Consider the following 20,465-nt stretch of genomic DNA (forward strand, 5'->3'; position numbering starts at 1 on the left):
TAACCTGTATCTGTCAGCAACAGTCAAAGTGCTTGGGGACAGTGATTGCATCAAGTGCACTGAAACGCCTGGGGAAATTCAACCAAAATATAACCAGTGAAAAGTCATCCTTCACTACCCGCCCCCCCCACCAAGTAGAGGTGTCAAAATCTGGGTCCTCTAATAACAGGCTGGTTCTCTCTTACATTTGCTACTGTTAAGCTTACTACAGTCAACAGTGAGAAGCTGAAGCAGCAAGCCTGCTACAGAAATACAGGCTTCAAGGTCCAGAGTTACAGGGGAGTAACAGGGGCAGAAAATGACTCTGCAAGATCACGGGGTGGAAGTGGGGCATGGCAAGAAGGAAGCATGGTGAGCTGGAGGTCTGGGGTGTGAGGCCACCAGGCTAGGAATCTTTAAATCATGCTATTCTTTCAATGGTATGCATGTATGTTGTCATAGACTATTCAACTGGGCAATGTTCCTTCCTCAGGGAGTGTCAGTCCTGTATCATTTATTGTCACTGCAGTATCTACAGTTGTTACTTCATTTCCATTATTGAGGTGCTTTGGACTTCGTTGACTGATGATTGAACCGTAGTCTGCACAGATTGAGTTTATGCCTTCCGAACTGCAGTTGTGGATCGGCTTCTCGAGCCATGCTTGAGTGCCTGCAATCGTGAGTGTGTATCAGGTTGTTCATTACCACTGTGTGCAAGCAAGGTGACAACTTCTCCAAGCAGGTTCTAAACTGTCAAGTGAGAGGACTCTTGTGGAGTGCATTGAGGTTTTTACTAAGACTGCCTATCCATTGCTGAAATCTAGCAATTGTTTTGCAGTTTTTTCAAAATGAAATTTAAGTTGATGCTCTTTCACCTCGATTCCATCACTTAAGCCTGTTACTATTCCTGGCTTCATTAGCTTTTTACAATTGGAAAAGTAGTCTGGGTGTGCAATCACATTAACTTTTGTACAGACCTGTGCCTTCAGTAAGTATGTTTCTCCACTCAGTGATTGCTTTGCATCTCTCTGTGATTGATTTCCTCAACTTCTTTACAATTCCTTTCGGCAATTTTCACTGCCTCCTCAATCTTCTCATTTGACTGGGAATGGATGTAGAGTTGAGTGTGGTGTTGAATTTCGCAATGCTTTATCAAGCAACTGAATTCTTCACTTGTGATCGGAGGTTCATAGTCACTCATCACGATGTTCAGAATATCATAATATATACTTTCAATTTCATCAGAAGTCACTAAGGTCATCTGGTTCGCCTCTCAGTAGTCAGAAATATACTACAGAGAGATGATAATCAGTTTTAATGAGAAAAAAGATGACCTACTTCCAGCTTCGTTCATGGACCCTGTGAAGTGCTGTGTGTTGTCAGTAACTCTCCAGTGTGTTCAGCTTGGGACTCAAGTATATGTAAATAGAATCTTGCATAAGAAATGCCTTTGGCTTGTCTGTTGGGCAGAGTCAAATTCCAGTGTTTGTTTGTTCCTTCATGTGCTACTGGACAGAACCAAACTGCTTCAGTGACTATGTATGTACATGAACATATTTCTATGAAGAAAGTATATTTTTGAGATTAAAAAATCTGATTACAACAACTGCATTAGCAGATCCAGTCCTTGATTTCACTGTTCAGATCAGGCCAGTAGAGCATATCTATTGTCCTACTCAGACTTGACTCAATTCCTTAATGTATGGGAAATCCAAGATAACAAAGTGTGCGAGATAATGGTCCTCCCTCCGGACCAACCTCAGGGAATCTCTCTCCCACTGCAACTCTCTTGTAATCTCTTCTCCATCTTCGGTCCGCCTCCCCCTCTCTCCCTATTTATTCCAGAACCCTCTCCCCATCCCCCTCTCTGATGAAGGGTCTAGGCCCGAAACGTCAGCTTTTGTGCTCCTGAGATGCTGCTTGGCCTGCTGTGTTCATCCAGCTTCACACTTTGTTATCCTTAGTGTATGGATGTGTTTTAGCATCTTTCCTCCCAACTCCTTAGGGATAAAGACTCTGTATTCTTTATCCAATATGCCACCTTGTCATGTCATTTCACACCTGTCTGCCCAATATGCTTATGGCTATAAGACCGTCTTTGATGCTTTTGGGTCATCCTTCCATCACTACTTCTTGCAACCCTTGGAGTGTTGCATCTTGTTTGGTAGTTCACTTGATTTGAACAAGGCCCGTGACTTTTGAGATTAATATCTCTAAGGGATTGATCATTTCCAGAACAGGCGAAGCTGTTGCTTCTTGTTGGATCTGGAAGGTTTCAGCACCCTCTATTTCCTTCATGCTCTCAACATCCTGTCAGCGATGTCCATCTGCTCCCCTGGCTTGTGCCTCTCATTCAGATGATATCTTTGCAACCCAAAGAACATACTTTCCAAACACTCTGGAGCAGATAGTGGTGGCTTGAGGAAAATATTTCAAAGTGACTTGTGTTTGAGCTCAACTGTCACTTTTTGTCTTCAAAGAAAACATTGGTGAAAGTGTACACCAGCAAAGAGTGGCCAGGCACTCTTTCTCACTCAAAGCATAACAAAGTCCCATTTGTCGTAAAGACATGGATGTAAATTCAATGGCTGTCCTTGCTACATTAGGGTTGCTCCAAGTTCTACCTGCACAGTGACTTCATCATTTACATTACAGTATTTCAGTAGAGGCCTTGCCTAACCATTGCACAAACTGGATGCCAGCTGGTGCAATGGTTCCCATTCAGATGACAAATGGGGCAAGAACCTTGCTAAATATTTGCCACACCCAACATATCATTGCACTGCTTTTACATTTGTTGGTCAACACATCACTACTACAGCTGTCACTAGTTCTGGATCTGGGCAAAGACCTTTTGCTGATGTACAAAACCAATGCACTCGATTTTAGACAATTTAATTGCAATTTTTCTTATTCAGCTTCAAGTTCAATTTGAGGGCTCATTCCAGCAATCACACAGGAATTTGATCGTGGTCATCCATGGCTTCTTCTATTGAGTTTCTACAGCAATAAACTAGCAAATTATCCACCATAACATGCACTCCAGTAAGATAATTAACTGTCTCATGTTGTATGTCTTGATACTTTTCCTCTGGAGCTATGGAAATGCCATATGCTTTATGCAGCCATCTATATCTCTTGAACAGCATTTAGAAACTTGTTAGAGAGCTGCTGCTTTCATGCGGCTTCACTTGCCAGGAACCACCTTTGCCATCTAAGGAAGTGAAGAATTTTGTCTTTGCAAGTTTTGGAAAAATTAATTCAATAGTTGGCATGGTGTAGTGCGATCTCTTCAGAACTCTAATTAGATCTTCAGGGTCAATGAATAGTCAACTTTGCAGGCTGTTTCACTACCACCTGTTATTTTCTTGATTATTCCCTTCTTTTCCAGGTCTTCTATCTTGTCTTTCGGGTTGGCCATAAAAATAGCTTGAGTTTTCCTCAACTGATGCTGAACTGCTCTTGCATTCTCATTGACTTTGACATGATTTTCTCTCAGAAGACATATTGTAAACATATTGTTATACTCCTCTAGGGTCAGTTCCACATTCAGTGCTTTAATGTATTCCAAGTTGTTGTAAATCTCTTTTGGCAGGTTGAGGGTTACTAGTCCAAACTTTAGACTTGCTCTGGTCCGAATGCTTTTTCTTTGCTTTGCTTCTATGATCTGGAATTCCGATTCTCCTTCATGTACGTGCAATGGGCTCACAGAGTGATCTATCCTCTCAGCACAAGTATGGTACCATTGTATAGCCTCTATCTTATTTTTAAACTGCTTAATTTTTGGATCTCCACTTCATTAAGGTCTGTGAAAGACAGTGACGCACCAACGTCTATCTGACACTTTAACCTGCTGTTCTCCTGCTGCAGTCATTATTCCAACAGTCAGAACCACGTTAAACCTGGTGTCCTAACTATTCCAGCTTGTTGTATGGTCCAGCATGGTTCATCAGCATCTTCAGCCGATATCTCTCTCGTGGCCATCTGCACTTACTCATTGCAATTGCTTTAAGCCATACACTTGTTTGTAAAACAATTCAGCTTCTTGCAGTGAGAATATGGTTTTCTCAATGCTGGTCATGCTTTCCTTTCCTTTCCTTTCTTTGATGTTTTCCATACTATCTATATCCTGTACTTTATCTGAGATTATTCTATGCTGTTGGCCTGCAGCTTCTATCAGTATAAAGCAAGGCTGAGTCTTTTCTGCCACCAAAATGTTTTAGTTGCTGACTTATAATTGCTATAGTTGCTGCACACGTCAATCACTTTCTGTACAGCAAGTTCTACCTCTTTCAGGCATGCTCTCACTGTGGGTCCACTGATGTCTAATACACTCCTGTCTTTAGTTAGATTATTTCACAAATTCTGTAAGCTGTGCTGATCAATGGAATCTTTTTCACTTTGGACCCTAATATTGAACACATACCGTTCATTCAAGGTACAAAGTGTGCTTTCTCGGCTTTCAAAATTTCTACTGTTTTTTTCTGTTCTTCAGAGAGATTTAAGGGTGAACACTTTGAAACAGTCCCGCACAAGCTATGACAAAAATATAGTTACTCTTGGCTGTTCTGGCTCATTAAGTGAATCTCTTGTACTTTTGTAATCCTTCTATTCCAAGTGAGAAAACTGCCAGTTCTGCTTCATGTCACATTTCATACAGATTTGCACTGCGAGAGAAACAGGTGTAGCTATCATGCTTTAGGCAGTGTTTCAGCTGTGCTTTGCTTCCTTGTTCCTTTGTCATGTCTTTTACTGGTTTATAGCAGCTTTCACAGCTCTGAACGTGTATCTTTCTGTTGTAACTGTGTTTGTATTGAACTCTTCAACACTTAATCTCACGCCCACATTTAATACTCTGTGGTCAGTCTAGTATATGTTGGCTTCACTTTGACTTGATTTAATTGCAGCTGTGGATCACCCTAGTCAGCGCCTCATGGGGGGGGGTCAAGTTACTAAGGCAAGACAGGAGGCACACTTGTGCAGCTTCCATCCAAGTGAAGAGGGTGCGGTGTGGGTGAGGAGGAAGAGAAGCTGCAAAGGGCAGCAACAAGGGCTCTAAAGTGGATTCTGGGTCTACGACAGGACACAGGAGTTTTAAACATACCAACAAAGGAATACTCAGCTAATTTGTAACCAGGACAACAGTATTATTCCTTGCAAATGAATGCAAAGTATCTAGCTTAAGATTGCTAGAACTTGGGAACTATTTTATGGGGAAAAACTAAAATGATTGCTATTGCAATTAACACTGTCAATCAAATAATATAATAATGAACAGTTTCATTTCACAAACATAGAAAATAGGTGCAGGAGTAGGCCATTTGACCTTTCGAGCCTGCACCATCATTCAATACGATCATGACTTATCATGCAATCCCAGTATCCTATTCCCGTTTCTCTCTATATCTCTGGATCCCTTTGGCCACAAGGGTCACGTCCAGCTCCCTCCTGAATATATCTAATAAACTCACCCCAACAACTTCATGACTGTCTGAGTGAAAACAAATCGTCCCCATTTCAATCCTGAATGGTTTAACCCTTATTCTTAGATATTTTACATTACGTGAATCCCATCTCCAAGGATCTCAGATTATGTGAATTAATTGAGATGCAGTGGCTGTCTTGGAGACAAACATGCAATAGTTCAGCAGAAATCTCAGCAGTTCATGGAAAGTATGTTTAGATGATGCTTTCAGTGTTTAAATTTGTCAGGCATATATTTAAAAATCCATTTGGTGTTAACTTATTTCTCTTCTGTCTCATACCAATTTCAATATTATCGTGTCGAAGAAATCAATGCTTCCTTGTGGGCAGTGGCTTTAAGGTTAAATGGAGCAGTAATGATCATTGAGAATATTGATGAATTTTTCTAATTCTGCCTCTGTGCAAGTCCAATTCCACCATATTTCAACACACATACAGGAAGTCTGCATCAGATATGAACTTCAAAAAGCAACAATGACCAATGATTTTGATACCTGAATTGGGTTGCAGAGGTCCAAAGTTATTGGCATAATAGAGCATTGAAGAATCTGTGACAGAAAAAAATAAAGGATTAAATCACAAGACCTCCATTATAATGAGAAACACAATAAAGCTAAGAGAAACAAGAGTGAGGTATATTTTGACTTCCTGTAGCCACGCAAAGGGGCATTGACATGTTGGAAGGTCATTTTCTGTTTTGCTCAGCCTCTATTGGGAATGAATATCAGGATCTATATCACCTGTTGATTCACTATCAGCCATTTACATGATTCACTAAGTCAAGATCTATCTCATAGAGAGAGTTAAATATATAGCTACTACAGACGTTTCGTCACCATTCTAGGTAACATCATCAGTGAGCCTCCGATGAAGCGCTGGTGTTATGTCCCGCTTTCTATTTATCTGTTAAGGTTTCCTTGGATTGATGATGTCATTTCCTGCATCAGTGATGTCATTTCCTGTTCTTTTTCTCAGAGGATGGTAGATTGGCTCCAAATCAACGTGTTTGTTGATGGAGTTCCGGTTAGAATGCCATGCTTCTGGGAATTCTCGTGCGTGTCTCTGTTTGGCTTGTCTTAGGATGGATGTGTTGTCCCAATCAAAGTGGTGTCCTTCCTCATCTGTATGTAAGGATACGAATGATAGTGGGTCATGTCATTTTGTGACCCACTATCACTCGTATCCTTACGTACAGATGAGGAAGGACACCACTTTGATTGGGACAACACATCCATCCTAAGACAAGCCAAACAGAGACACGCACGAGAATTCCCAGAAGCATGGCATTCTAACCGGAACTCCATCAACAAACACACTGATTTGGAGCCAATCTACCATCCTCTGAGAAAAAGAACAGGAAATGACATCACCTATGCAGGAAATGACATCACCAACCCAAGGAAACCTAAACAGATAAATAGAAAGCGGGACATAGCACCAGCGCTTCGTCGGAGGCTCACTGATGATGTTACCTAGAATGGTGATGAAACATCTGAAAACCAACCTTCCAGCTCAGCGAGCAGTCACATCCAGAACCTCAACCTGAGCTACAAATCTTCTCAAAACTTGCTATAACCACTACAATTACAAACTTGCAATCTTAATGAATGGTTGACTGCTGTGATAGATTCTTTCTAAATGAAAGTAAAATTAGTCTGAATAGCCTTCCTCACCTATAAATGGGACACAAATAATTGACACTGCAGTATCATTCCATTCTTCTCTTTTCAATACAATCTACAAGTCCTGAAATTAGAGTGTGTGATTTGCCTGTGTAACAACATATCCATCCATTTTCCTTATTGAATCAATCATGGAATATAGGCCTGCCTGACAAGGATAGTAATTATAGCACCCCGATTACCCTTGAGAGGGTTGTGTACTTGACGGTGGATCTAAAACTCCTCTGCACTGTTTTTATGCAGGTTTTAACTTGCTCACGTTTTTCCTCTTAAACAGCAGGGAAAGGTAGTTTAGTCAAACATACTAAGTGTTAGCACATAGCCTAAGTTCTTAGATTGCTACATCATAAACTTTACATTTCCTAACCATTACTTCCTAAGTTCCCCCTGCTGTTAATATTGCTCCTGCACTTCTGGCCTCCTCCCTGCATGAAGGGATCTCAGCTCTCAGTCTCCTGTATTTATCTAGAATCTAATGGATTGTTTACTCATGTGTAGATTGTTGAGTGCAAGCTTTGTTCAGGTATTTTTAAGAAATTTCCATCTCAGGATTCACATCTTGCAAGGAGAGTAGAGGAAGTTCCATGGGCAATCTTCACAATTTCGATTTAACTGTTCATATCGGAATATTTCTTTACAAATTTCCTGTGCTTTATTAAAAACTGCTCAAAGCTTACGGATTTTTGTTCTTCTAGCTGACAATATTTCCACGAACAGAGATTATATTCCACTTCCTGACCTTTCAGAATCCTCCTAATGGGTGATAACCTATGATAAAACTTTCCAAAAGACTAAGCAAACAGAAAAATATATAAATCAGATTACAGCCAGTAAAAAAGGGAAGATTTGGCTCATTTTACCTTCAATGGTTTGTCGTCCCCACCAATCTTGCTGTGGTTGACTTGTACAATCCTCCTGTGGTGGAGAATGACTTCTCTTTATTATGCCATTATAATCCACAATAACCTGCAAAATGTATTTCAAAAAGCACATAATTATCTCACCAACTTTTTTAATGCGTTACTAGTTTATCACTCTATACAGACAATAGTCTGTTTTATCCTGCAATTATACATCTGATCCCCAAATTGACGTCAGCTCCTGCTGTTTAGTAATAAGTAGTATGAATTCAATGACTGAAGGGAAAGTCTGAAATAATACATTCATACGTTTTGTCGACTTATCCCCTTCCTTCAATCCTGCTTCCCTTTAATGGAGATGTGGCTGCTCTGTCAGAATCCAATCAATCCACCATATCCTGTAATGTGCCTTTTCAAGTCGTTAAACTCGATGTGTCATGCAATGGGAAATTAAGTTGGGAAAAGGAAAAACAATGACTAGCTTTTACAAAGTTGTACTTCAGAAGTTTGTCTATCAGCATAGTGATGGAATGTGTCACCACAATGCTATCAGGTGGCACTTACCCAGGTGGCTCTGGTCTGACGGACACCCTTTAAGGTATATCTTTCTTTTTTGTTTATTTTCTTTATTCTTAAAATTATTCAAAATGGCACTGAATTGTGGTAACAAATTGCTGTATTTTCTTGTAAACTTACTGTAAAATATAGGTGACAATAAAATAATTCATTCATCACTCATCAGCTCACTTCCTAGACTTCATTACAGCCTAGTCCAAACATTTAAAGAAACAGCTGAATACCAGTGGGGGAATGAAGTGAGAGCTACTGCTCTTGAAATCAAGGCAGCATTTGATGGAGTATGGCATCTTAAAGCCTGTGCAAAATTGAAGTCAATGGAAATCAGGAGGCAATCTCTCCATTGGTTAGATTCTTACCTCGAACAATGGAAGACTGTTGACCTTGAGGAGGCCAATCATCTCAGCCCCAGTACGTTATGGTGGGAGGTCCTCAGAATAGTATCCTGACCAGCAAGCCCAACATCTTTAACTACTTTAATGACATTCGCTCCACCATTAAGTCAGAATTGTGAACGTTCAGTGATGATTGCACAGTACAGAGTAAAATCACAACTCGTCATAATACTGAAGAAGGTGTGTTCATATACAGCAAGATTGGACAATTTTCAGTCTCAGAATGATAACTAGCAGCTGACATCTACACCACACAAGCAGCAAGTAGTGATGATTCAAAGAGAAGGAATCTATTCCCCTGACATTCAATGGCATTGTCACCTCTACTTCTCCTGTGCAAAATCGACATTACGCACTTACCACTGACTAAAAGCTGAAAGTCTGGTAAATATTGTGGCTACAAGAGCAGGCCAGAAGTGAGCAATTCACCTCCTAACTCACCAGAGCCTGTTCACTAACAACAAAAGCACAAATCAGGAATGTGATGGCATACTCTACACTTGACTGAATGAAGATAGTTCCTATAATACAACAAAGGCTCAACAACATCCAGGATAAAGCAACCCATTCAACCAGCTTCCTCAAATCTAAACAAATGTTCATTCACTTCACCACTGTACAATGGCCGTTGTGTGCACCACAGCAACTCACCAAACTCCTTCCACAGCTCCTTTGAAACAAGTGGCCAATGCCACTTAAATAGACTAGGGTATTGGATGCATGGAAATACCACAATTTAAAAGACCCCTTGCAAGCAACACACCATCCAGAATTTCAAATAAATTGCCGTTTCTTCATGGTCACTGATTAATATCCTGGGACCTTTTTCCGAACCATACTGTAATTGGCTATACACAACATGGACTATAGCAGTGCCTCTTCACATGAGTCTAAAGGATGATTAGGGATCAGCAACAAGTGCTCGCTTTAACATCATATTAAATGGGGAACATTTCTAACAATGGTATACTGTCTATGTGGCTTATACACTCCAATCCTGGGCATGGGCCTGAAATCCTTGAAATGCATGACTAGGTACAGCAAAGATTTTATTAACCAGCACCGATGGGACCAGGAGTGACCAAATATTCCAGACAATCAAGAGGTGCATGTAACCATAGAAAACCCTGACCAAGCAAAGCTTCAAGACATCGACATTTCTCAAAAGTTCTACATAAACAAAAAAAAATTTGTGCAACGTCAACACTCGTCCGAAAACCACTGTAAAAACACACAGTAAGCAGTAGAAACATAATGCAGGGGATATGCACAATACTGTTATAATTTATTTACAGCATAAATACTCGAACATCATGGTAGATCGAGGTATATAATTTTTGCTGGTTAACCAAGAATGCTAGTTGATAATGTGCTGGTTAAAACAAAGTTTGCTGTATTACAGTCAAAACCAAACTGACATAGTCCAGGCTTCAAATGCAACATTCCCAGCAAAACTGCTTTCATAACATTACATTTTATAATCAGCGTAAAATTGACAATGAACAAGTCTAATTTTAAAACACAGCACTTACACTGCTCCCAAATAATCTGAGCTTGATACCACAGCCATTTATACTATGGTGTGCACTTCGAGTAATAATTATTGAAATGCTTGCAATTTAAGACTTCTAAAATAGAGACTCCACACCAGTGTACAATCCAGCTCAAACAAGCTTGACAATCAAAAACTGGAAGTCTAAGCAAAAAACCAGAGAGGTCAAGTTAACCACAACAGAAGGACACTAACCTTGACACTTGCTGAGGCTGAAAACTTTTCAGTGCTCAGCGGCAGCAGCAAAAACCAGTTTGTTTGGAGATTCTCTCCATTATACTTGAACACCATAGCACCAACATGGCAAAGGAAAGGTATGCATTCTTATCATAAAAATAATTGGCCCGCCAGTCAGCACTCTTATCTGATGAAGGGTCTAGGCCCGAAACGTCAGCTTTTGTGGTCTTGAGATGCTGCTTGGCCTGCTGTGTTCATCCAGCTCCACACTTTGTTATCTAGTACTCTTATCTGTTCATTTCTGTTCTCCCTGCCTGTCATCTGGCATCAATCCCATCTACATATTAGCATATTTAGGAGCATAAGAAAAAGGAAGTTTAAAAGAAGCAAAATTCACAAAACAGAATCCCTGCAGGATGGGAGCAGGCCATTCAGCCCTTCAAGTCCACACTGATCCTCCAAAGAGCATCCCACCCAAACGGACCTTCCCCATCCCTGCATTTCCCATGGCTAACCCACCCAGCTTGCACAATATGGGCAATTTACTGTAGCCAATCCACCTAACCCACACTTCTTTGGGCTGTGGAAGGAAAGTGGAGCACCCAGAGGAAACATCTGCAGACACGGACAGTCGCCCATTGGTGGAATCAAACCTGGGTCCCTGGGGCTGTAAGGCAGCAGTGCTAACCACTGAACCGTCATGCCACCCCTGGTATATAACTGCTGGTACAAGAAGATAGTTTTTTTTACTTAATTGAAACAAACCAAAAATGACACTAGTTAAAAAAAAGTAATTAAAATTGTTAACCCTTTCTCGGGTTAGCTCAGGACAGAAACAAGACATGGCAGCAGTGGTAACAACTATTTTAGAGAGGGGATGGCTTCATGTCCAATAGAACGAAAGTAGTTCTGACAAACCTCTCTCTCAAGTCATTCTTTAATATTGTCAGGCTATTTTCCTTCCACAAGCAAGTTTCCACATGCTTTTTCACAAAAATAATGCCACTCAAATGAACTGCTACAATGAATGTTAGTAAGAAGTCTGAATTCAAGCAGTTCAGGTGAAACAACAGGCAAAGAACAAAGAAAATTACAGCACAGGAACAGACCCTTCGGCCCTACAAGCCCGTGCCGATCGAGATCCTCTGTCTAACCTGTCATCTATTTTCTAAGGGTCTGTGTCCATTTGCTCCCCGCCCATCCATGTACCTGTTCAGATATATCTTAAAAGACGCTAACACGTCTGCGTCTACCACCTCGGCTGGCAACACGTTCCAGGCACCTACGACCCTCTGTGTAAAGAACTTTCCATGCATATCTCCCTTAAACTTTCCTCCTCTCACTTTGAACTCGTGACCCCTAGTAATTGAGTCCCCCACTCTGGGAAAAAGCTTCTTGCTATCCACCCTGTCTTTACCCTTCATGATTTTGTAGACCACAATCAGGTCCCCCCCTCAATCTCCGTCTTTCTAATGAAAATATTCCTAATCTCCTCAACCTCTCTTCATAGCAAGCACCCTCCATACCAGGCAACATCCTGGTGAACCTCCTCTGCATCCTCTCCAAAGCGTCCACATCCTTTTGGTAATGTGGCAACCAGAACTGTACATGGCATACTAAATGTGGCCGAACCAAAGTCTTATACAACTGTAACATGGCCCGCCAACTCTTGTACTCAATACCCCGTCCGATGAAGGAAAGCATGCCATATGCCTTCTTGACCACTCTATTGACCTGTGTTGCCACCTTCAGGGAACAATGGACCTGAACACTCAGATCTCTCTGTTCATCAATTTTCCCGAGGACTTTTCCATTTACTGTATAGTTCGCCCTTGAATTTGATCTTCTAAAATGCATCACCTCGCATTTGCCCGGATTGAACTCCATCTGCCATTTATCTGCGCAACTCTCCAGTCTATCCATTTTCTGCCGTAATCTCTGACAGTCCCCCTCACTATCTGCTACTCCACCAATCTTAGTGTCATCTGCAAACTTGCTGATCAGACCACTTACACCTTCCTCCAAATCATTTACGTATATCACAAACAACAGTGGTCCCAGCACAGATCCCTGTGGAACACCACTTGTCACAGTCTCCAATTTGAGAAACTCCCTTCTGCTACTACTCTCTGTCTCCTGTTGCCTAGCCGGTTTTTTATCCGTCTAGCTAGCACACCCTGGGCCCCATGTGACTTCACTTTCTCCATCAGCCTGCCATGGGGAACCTTATCAAACGCCTTACTGAAGTCCATTTATATGCCATCTACTGCCTTTCCCTCATCAATCAACTTTGTCACATCCTCAAAGAATTCTATTAAATTGGTAAGACATGACCTTCCCTGCACAAAACCATGTTGTCTATCACTGATAAGCCCATTTTCTTCCAAATGGGAATAAATCCTATCCCTCAGTATCTTCTCCAGTAGCTTCCCAACCACTGACATCAGGCTCACCAGTCGAAAATTAGCTGATAGAAGTGCTCTTTGAATGATCTATGTTGTTATATCAATCCCAATCCCAGATGGTGAAATACGAAATCAAACAGTAACATTTTCACTGAAAATAGATCACAGCTTTGCATGTGTGCTTTCTCGCTATAGTGTCCCAACAGTCATTCATTATAGTGTTTTTGTGAGACAACTTAAACAAAATGAAATTAAAGAAACAGTTGACAGCCCTTTTACAAGGAACAATGTAATGAAAGTAAATCTAAAATGAAATTTACAAACTTTAAACTTAAATATGGTCATGGAAATGGATTATGTATTCCAGCTCCTGCGATACCCACTAGTCACAGAAACCTACAACATACCAGTGGGTGTCATTTGCTCCCTCTCCAAGGTCACCAAGGTAATCCCTCTGAATAATTAATTAAACAACACCTTTTACCTCTGTATTTTAATCATGTAATTAACATACTATTAACTTGGATTCACTATGAGGGTCTGTCAGATGTTAATTCCTCCTAATGCAAATTTGCACTGTTCCGCAGAACAATAATAATTTCATTTGTAGTTCATTCTATTGGTTGTATAAAAGTCATGGCAGAGGTTTCCTCATTATTTCATGGCTGATTGTTTAATTACAACAAAGCCACAAAAGTGAGAATAGACTAGCTAGGATTCTAAATTTATATCATATTAGCTGTTCTCAGCTGGGCTCTCAGTAAGGGTGCCATAATTGGAAAAGAAAAAGAAAATGTGAACCAGAATTCCTGATCCTGTGACTTTTAGTGGAATATCATCAGAGTGGAGACTGATCAGCCGGAGCTATGATGCTAGCCCACAATCATTAAATAGATCTCTACATGAAAATGGACTCCTGGACTACAAATTTGTTTAGACCAATCACGCCTTAGCAAAGTTCATGTCTTCAAAGAATGAGGACAGAAAACTTGACTGGGAAATAAAGTCCGTGACCATAAAACTATGAAGCCTGAAATAAGTGAGACCACTGTTGTCTTTCACTTTCAACATTTACTTTATGCTAGAAGATACTTCAGTACTTCTGTATGACATGAGAAACTAGCCAACCGTCAATTATAACGTAAAATCATCATATCATCAGGTAAGTACATTTCAAGAACAATAAGGTCTCCCAATGTGTTGCTAACATTCTTTCACAGTTAATACTACTATGATCAGGGCTAAGTGATCATGTATATCTTTGACTACTTGCATGAACTTTATCACATACAAACTGATTGTTAAGTATGGCCATACAGTAATTGTGACTGTCACTTGAAAAGTTGCTCATTGGGGAACAAAGAGGCCTTAGAATATCATCTGTCATAATGAGGCCACACTTAAATCTAAATTCCTTCTTAATGCACAGAAATTTCAAACAAAAGGAGGTACTGAACTGTTCACTTTACATGCATGTTTGGATTACAAACTTATTTGGACCCACAGCCATGAAATCAATTAACTTTAATCATTTCACCAAGTACTTTTCAATCTGACTGAGGCCTTAAAACCATAAGAAAGGGATGAAAGGATGCAGTCACTTACGTCCTTTATAAGCTCATCGGATCCAGGCGGGCTGCAATCCATATCAGTGACATCGCCTTGTTCATTGGAATGATTCCCAAATTTGCCTGTTTTAGAAGGTTTAAAATCCATTCAGTCAATTCAATGAACAAAACACAGTATTTAGTTGCTGTTCTGGGATAGTTAATCAATGGAAGTAATTTGTGAAAGTGATAGTATTAGTACTTGTCCTGGGAAGGATTTGTTTAAAGAAATGTTTCTATATTTACTATCCAGGGTACATTTACATGGCCTGATTAATGAGAAAATCATCTCTTTCTCACATATCTGCCCTTTTGTGATAGTAAACTACATTTCAATTGCTAATGAATCCCAGCCACAAATAAAAACCTTCACTACCTTCCAGGGTTCATCAATAGCTGCAAGAAATTGCTGGAAAACTCAGCAGGTCTGGCAATATCTGTGGGGAGAAAGCAGAGTTAACATTTCGGGTCCAGTGACCTGTCTTCAGAACTGACTGTAGCTGGGTGAAGATGGTTATATATGCTAAAGATGGGGTCGGGTGTTGAGTAGATAATAGGTGGAGATGCAGCCCAGAGAAAGAAAAACGATTGGGCAGACAAAGGAATGGGTAAAGGTCAGTTTGGGAGAATGATTAGCTGCTAAAGGGGACCATTAGTGTCTGACAATGGGTTGTTTGTGGTAGCAGCCCATGTGACCACATGGCCCGGTGTGTGAGGATTGGGGTGAGCTCATGGGAAAAGGTATTGAGGCCCTAAAATTGTTGAGCTCAATATTGAGTCTGAATGGCAACACAGACCCCAAGCAGAAAATGAGGTGCTGTCCTTTCAGCTTACACAGAGCTTTGCTGGAATACCGCAGCAGGCCCGAGACAGAGATGCTGGCCAGGAAACATGGCAGTGTGTTGAACTGGCAAGCAACCAGATGCTGTGGGGCATTTTTTTCAGGCACTCTGCCCAGTTGGTGATTCTTTTCCACATTGTAGAGGAGACAACAGTACCCTTGGGTACTCTGCAGCCTTCTGGACTCAATATTAAGTTCAACAATTTTAGGGCTTCAGCACCTTCTTCCATGTCCTTACCTCAATCCCCATACACCAGGCCTTGTCAACGCATGGGCTGCTACCAGACACAATCCATTGTCAGCCATTAAATGTCTCTATCAGCACATTCATTCACCCAGGATGACATTTACCCACTCCCCTGTCCGCCCACTCTTTCTCTCTCACAGGACTCCATCTCCTACCTCCTCCTCTGACCCCATCTTTAACATATATACCAACCTTTCCTAGCTACAATCAGTTCTGAAGAAGGGTCACTGGACCCGAAATATCAATTCTGTCCACAAATGCTGCCAGACCTGCGGAGTTTTCCCAGCAATTTTCATTTTTGCTTCTGATTTCCAGCATCCACAGTTCTTTGTTATTTTTATTCATTATCTGGCTGCCCAATCATCAACAGTGCCCTGGAACAGTGCAGATCTTGTGAGTCAGCAAATTGGCTTAGCTATCAGCTGGGGCTCAATAAGTTCCCCAAAAAGATCAAATTATCTTTGCCTTCCCTTTGAATGAAACAAATACTGTATAAAATTTGTAACCGGATCTTATTTTGAGTCTGTTTTTTGAAGATTTTTTAAATTGTGTATACTGCTCTGCAAACATGGTTAATCTAACAATTTATTACTCAAAATAACAGAACTTTAAGAACTGAAAATTAATTGATTCCTTTGATTTGGCCAAATATCAAAGCAATTGCGTCCTGCTTCATTTTATCAACTTAACGTTGCATCCTCCTGCCTGCAGTCATTACCATAATTTCCTAAAAAGCTGCACAATTTCAACAAGCGATGTCTTGCTATATTTGCTATCATATGTTTGCACGATTCACTCATATCAAAATTCTCTTTCCGTTGCTGTGCTTCCAATAAAATAAATTTGACGCATGTTGCTAATATTCATATAACGAATACGATGAAAGTGTGAAAAAACCTATATCAAACCAAAGCAAATTATTTTCAAGTCATCCCCAAACTTCTACAATAGGGTTAAAATCACTTATTCAAGGAAGTAATTAATTTAATTCCATACGACGAAATCTATTAATTCTAGAATCCCAACAATGATGGGCTATTTGGCCCATCAAGTGTACATTGACCTTCTAAACAGCACCACATCCAGACACACATCCTTACCCTGCCAGACATCCCTGGACAATTTAGCATGGCCAGTCTATCTAACCTGCACATCTTTGTGACTGTGGGAGGAACCCACACAAAAAATATGCAAACCACACAGCCAGTCACTGGAGGCTGAAATCCAATTCAGGATCCTGATGCTACAAGGCAGCGATACTAACCAGTGAGCCACCATGATGCCCTAATGTTTCCAAGTCTCTAAACCCCACACAATACAGCACAGAATGATTTCCCTACAACCTTTTACATCCCAGGCACACCACAAATGCTTTATAAATGAAATCTTTAGAAAAAAATAGAAAAAGAAAAAAGAAAAACAGAAAAAGTCAGAAATGTGAGGCCGGCTAGTAGGTCAGCCGAGAAAACAAGGAAAGCTCAAGACTTTAAAATGGAGCAGCTGCTCAAAATGTATCTTTCCTTTTCAGACATGAAAAGAGCAAACACAACTGAAACCATTGAATCTAAATTGACAAAATTAGATGTGTGAATCCGGCAGTGGAACACCAGGTACATAATCTGCCCAAACTACTGAATTACTTGTGCTCACATTTTTGCTGTCCTTCAGGAACAATTCGATAAACCTTATATGGTTCGGAGATGTCAAGCTGTGAACGGTCAGTCACTTCTTCAAAATCTGGACTTTTGTTGAGTGCACAACGAAGTCTTGTTTTCCAAGTGGCAGGCTCTGCTTTCTCACCTTCTTTATATTTTCCTTTGAAAATAGCCCAAGCCTATAAATGCCATATAACATATAAACCATGCATAAGTTAGTATAGAGTCTCAATGAACTAATTGGTGCACTATGAACTTGTCTTGTACTGGAAGCCATTAAAGAGGTGACCTCTCACATCTCTGATCTCTGCCTTTGCTGAAGCTAAGAGTTAATCTCCAGCCAATACAACTGCAACATTCTTTTCAGTCCCCCAGTTGAAGGACAAGCTTGGTTTTGGCTGTTTTAATCAAAGTGTTGAAAAGCAGGTGATAAAATAATAAGATGCCTTCCTACCCTACCCTGTATTTGGGAGCTATTTTCTAACAGTCACCTACGTTCTTGTTTTTGTTGTTCTCTAAAATCAAAACAACAATTCTGTCCAAGTCTTCTTTAGTTTCACAATAATCCAAATAACAAAGCAGACAAAGGCAAAAGGAAATTTGCATCCTGGACTTACATTCTTAAAAAGATTATAGAATCACTCCAGTGTGAAAACAGGCCCTTTGGCCAACAAGCCCACACCAACCCTCAGAGCATTCCATCCAGTCCCATCCCCCCATAACCCACCTAACCTATGCATCCCTGAACACTATGGTCAATTTAGCATGACCAACCCATCTAAACTGCACATCTTCGGAGGAAATCTGCGCAGACGCAGGGAGAATGTGCAAACTCCAAACAAACAGTCACCTAAGGGTGGAATTGAACCAAGGTTCCTGGCGCTGTGACCCAGCAGTGCTAACCACTGCTGCCCTCAAGGTATTTTGGTTATTTATTTTCCAATGAAAGCAAAAGAAATGCACTCAGTATATTTCATTCAGCTTCTATATATATTTTACAACTTTAAATGTTCCTGACAGTTGCATCAAAATGAAATATTTTTCAAAATGAAACTAAACAGAAGCAAAATAAAATCTAGTTACTTAGAAACTTGGTGCTTAGAAGAGTTAGATGCCCTTGATCTAGATATACTACCTCAATGGATGTTGATTTGCAACTGAGCTTCAGTTTAAACCTTCGTTCAGCTGCTGATACTTTGTCCTTACTACTACTTAATAACATGTAACATTCAGCTAGAAGTGTTCAGCTTTCTGCTCTTTTCACTGAGTGAAATTTCTGAATCCTTCCATAGTCCTGTATCCAGATGCAAACAAGGGGATGTATAGCTAGGGTCTTCAGATCTAAAGAAGGATTACTAGACCCAAACTCTACCTCTACAAACCCTTAACACTACCTTCTTTCCACAGACTGCTGCCAGTCTTGTTGAGTATTTCCAATAATATGTTTTTGTTTCAGATTTCCAGCATCTACAGTTCTTTTTTTTTGGATCTAAAGCTAGGTCTGTTCTTCAGACATGACAATATTGTCATTAGAAGCATTCTCAACCTGGATAAATAATCCCTCCCGATAAACTACATGCAAGTGTTCAGAGATGATTTCACCTTCAGTGCTAAATAACTATTACATCCAGCTTCTTGCCCTATACATTTTTCCATAATTTTATTTTCAGTGTAACAGCAAAATGTCTAAACTTACTGCAACTGCAGAATCTAAGTGTCTGAACTTAGTGCAACTGCAGAAGCTGCAGTATATTTTTGCAAGATAATGAGCAGGAAAATATTGGCCAGGGCCGAGCAAATGAAGCAAAAATTGCCATTATTTTCTACGCAACTTATAAGTTAGTTCTCATTCCAAATAGGGATACTCCCTCACTAAGTAATATCTGTTAAAAGGCCTCCTTTCTCAACTCCCAGAATAAAATGTACAATTTACGTTTTTAAAAGTTCAAATTATTCCCCCACAGTTTTGCCCTTTCGTTCCTCGAAAAACATCCGACAATAGCTAAACTGAACTCAAAAGTCCCTCGATGCAGACCGGCCTCAAAATCAATGAAGCAAATTGGCTTGCAAAAAGATGCGTATATTGGCTTAACTAACTTAGGGTCACTGCTACAAACCTCCAAAGTGCCCCCAAACCTAACCGTATGCTTTACCCTTCGCTAAAATGTAGCCAAGTATTGCGATCATGCGTGGTAAAGTAGGACTGCTACATTAAAAAAGAACAAATGCAGCATCATAAACTGTGCCAGAATCCTCGTACTTTGAAGATCGAAGCGTCCACCTCCTGGTTGTAGTCTTGTTTCCCGGCGTGTTTCCAAGGAATCCGAAAAGTGACTTTCTCCTCATCGTCCCAGACCAAGCCTGGGTACTGATCGCTGTCAATCTGATCAATGAGCCACTGTTTGAGACGGCGCATCCCGGTGCTGTTTCTATCGACCATGCCGATTCTGCAATAGCAACATTTTAACTCATCAGAGAATAATTACCTCGTAACAAACTAGCGTGCCCAAGAAATTTCATTTGTCCTAAATCATAGAAAAAGTTACTTAGAAACAAAATATCATGTTTTAAACTATTGTGAAAAAAGTTTACATTGTAGTGTTGAAAATGTTTCCTCACCCTTGCATCATTCCAGAGCAGTTCTGTGCCAGGTATAATTAACAGAGGTCAATTACCTAACTGCAGTGCTTTTCTCTTCTGGTTTCGTATCTCCTGTTACTATTCCTTTAATTGTCTGACAATCAATGCCGTGTTATCTCGTCTTGAGCTGAACTGTGGGCGTTTATGCACTCCCAGGAAGGTGGGGTTGATGCGCGGCAACTGTCTGCTCATTGACGCTGCCGTCGACCAAACATCTTAGCCAAGTTCAGACGGCGGGGCCAATGAGATGGGAAGGCGGGAGGGATTTCCTCCCGGTCCAACCCTTTTATAAGAAATCAGATGGGTTGCAAGTAGTTGCAGTGGTCGTTCTGTTAAGTGTGTGTGTTTCCTTGTCTCTTTCTAGG

General features: G+C 40.5%; 1 protein-coding gene across 3 annotated transcripts in view; it reads right to left on the minus strand.

Moving 5' to 3' along the window:
• The window catches only part of irf8 (interferon regulatory factor 8), a 31,912-nt gene extending 11,647 nt beyond the window's left edge, over nucleotides 1-20,265 (minus strand). For 2 of the 3 annotated variants that reach the window (XM_048546978.2, XM_048546980.2), the window contains exons 1-6: nucleotides 20,080-20,265; nucleotides 19,721-19,907; nucleotides 17,456-17,639; nucleotides 14,716-14,801; nucleotides 8,006-8,111; nucleotides 5,958-6,011 (exon numbers count right to left, since the gene is read on the minus strand). In XM_048546978.2, coding sequence (XP_048402935.1) covers nucleotides 5,958-6,011; nucleotides 8,006-8,111; nucleotides 14,716-14,801; nucleotides 17,456-17,639; nucleotides 19,721-19,907; nucleotides 20,080-20,090 — 628 coding nt within the window. In that variant the 5' untranslated portion in view covers nucleotides 20,091-20,265. The remainder of the gene's footprint in view (nucleotides 1-5,957; nucleotides 6,012-8,005; nucleotides 8,112-14,715; nucleotides 14,802-17,455; nucleotides 17,640-19,720; nucleotides 19,908-20,079) is intronic. The other variant, XM_048546979.2, reaches the window with a different exon arrangement.
• Nucleotides 20,266-20,465: the final 200 nt, after the last annotated feature.

The sequence above is a fragment of the Stegostoma tigrinum genome, chromosome 16 (assembly GCF_030684315.1).
Source record: "Stegostoma tigrinum isolate sSteTig4 chromosome 16, sSteTig4.hap1, whole genome shotgun sequence".
NCBI lineage: Eukaryota > Metazoa > Chordata > Chondrichthyes > Orectolobiformes > Stegostomatidae > Stegostoma > Stegostoma tigrinum.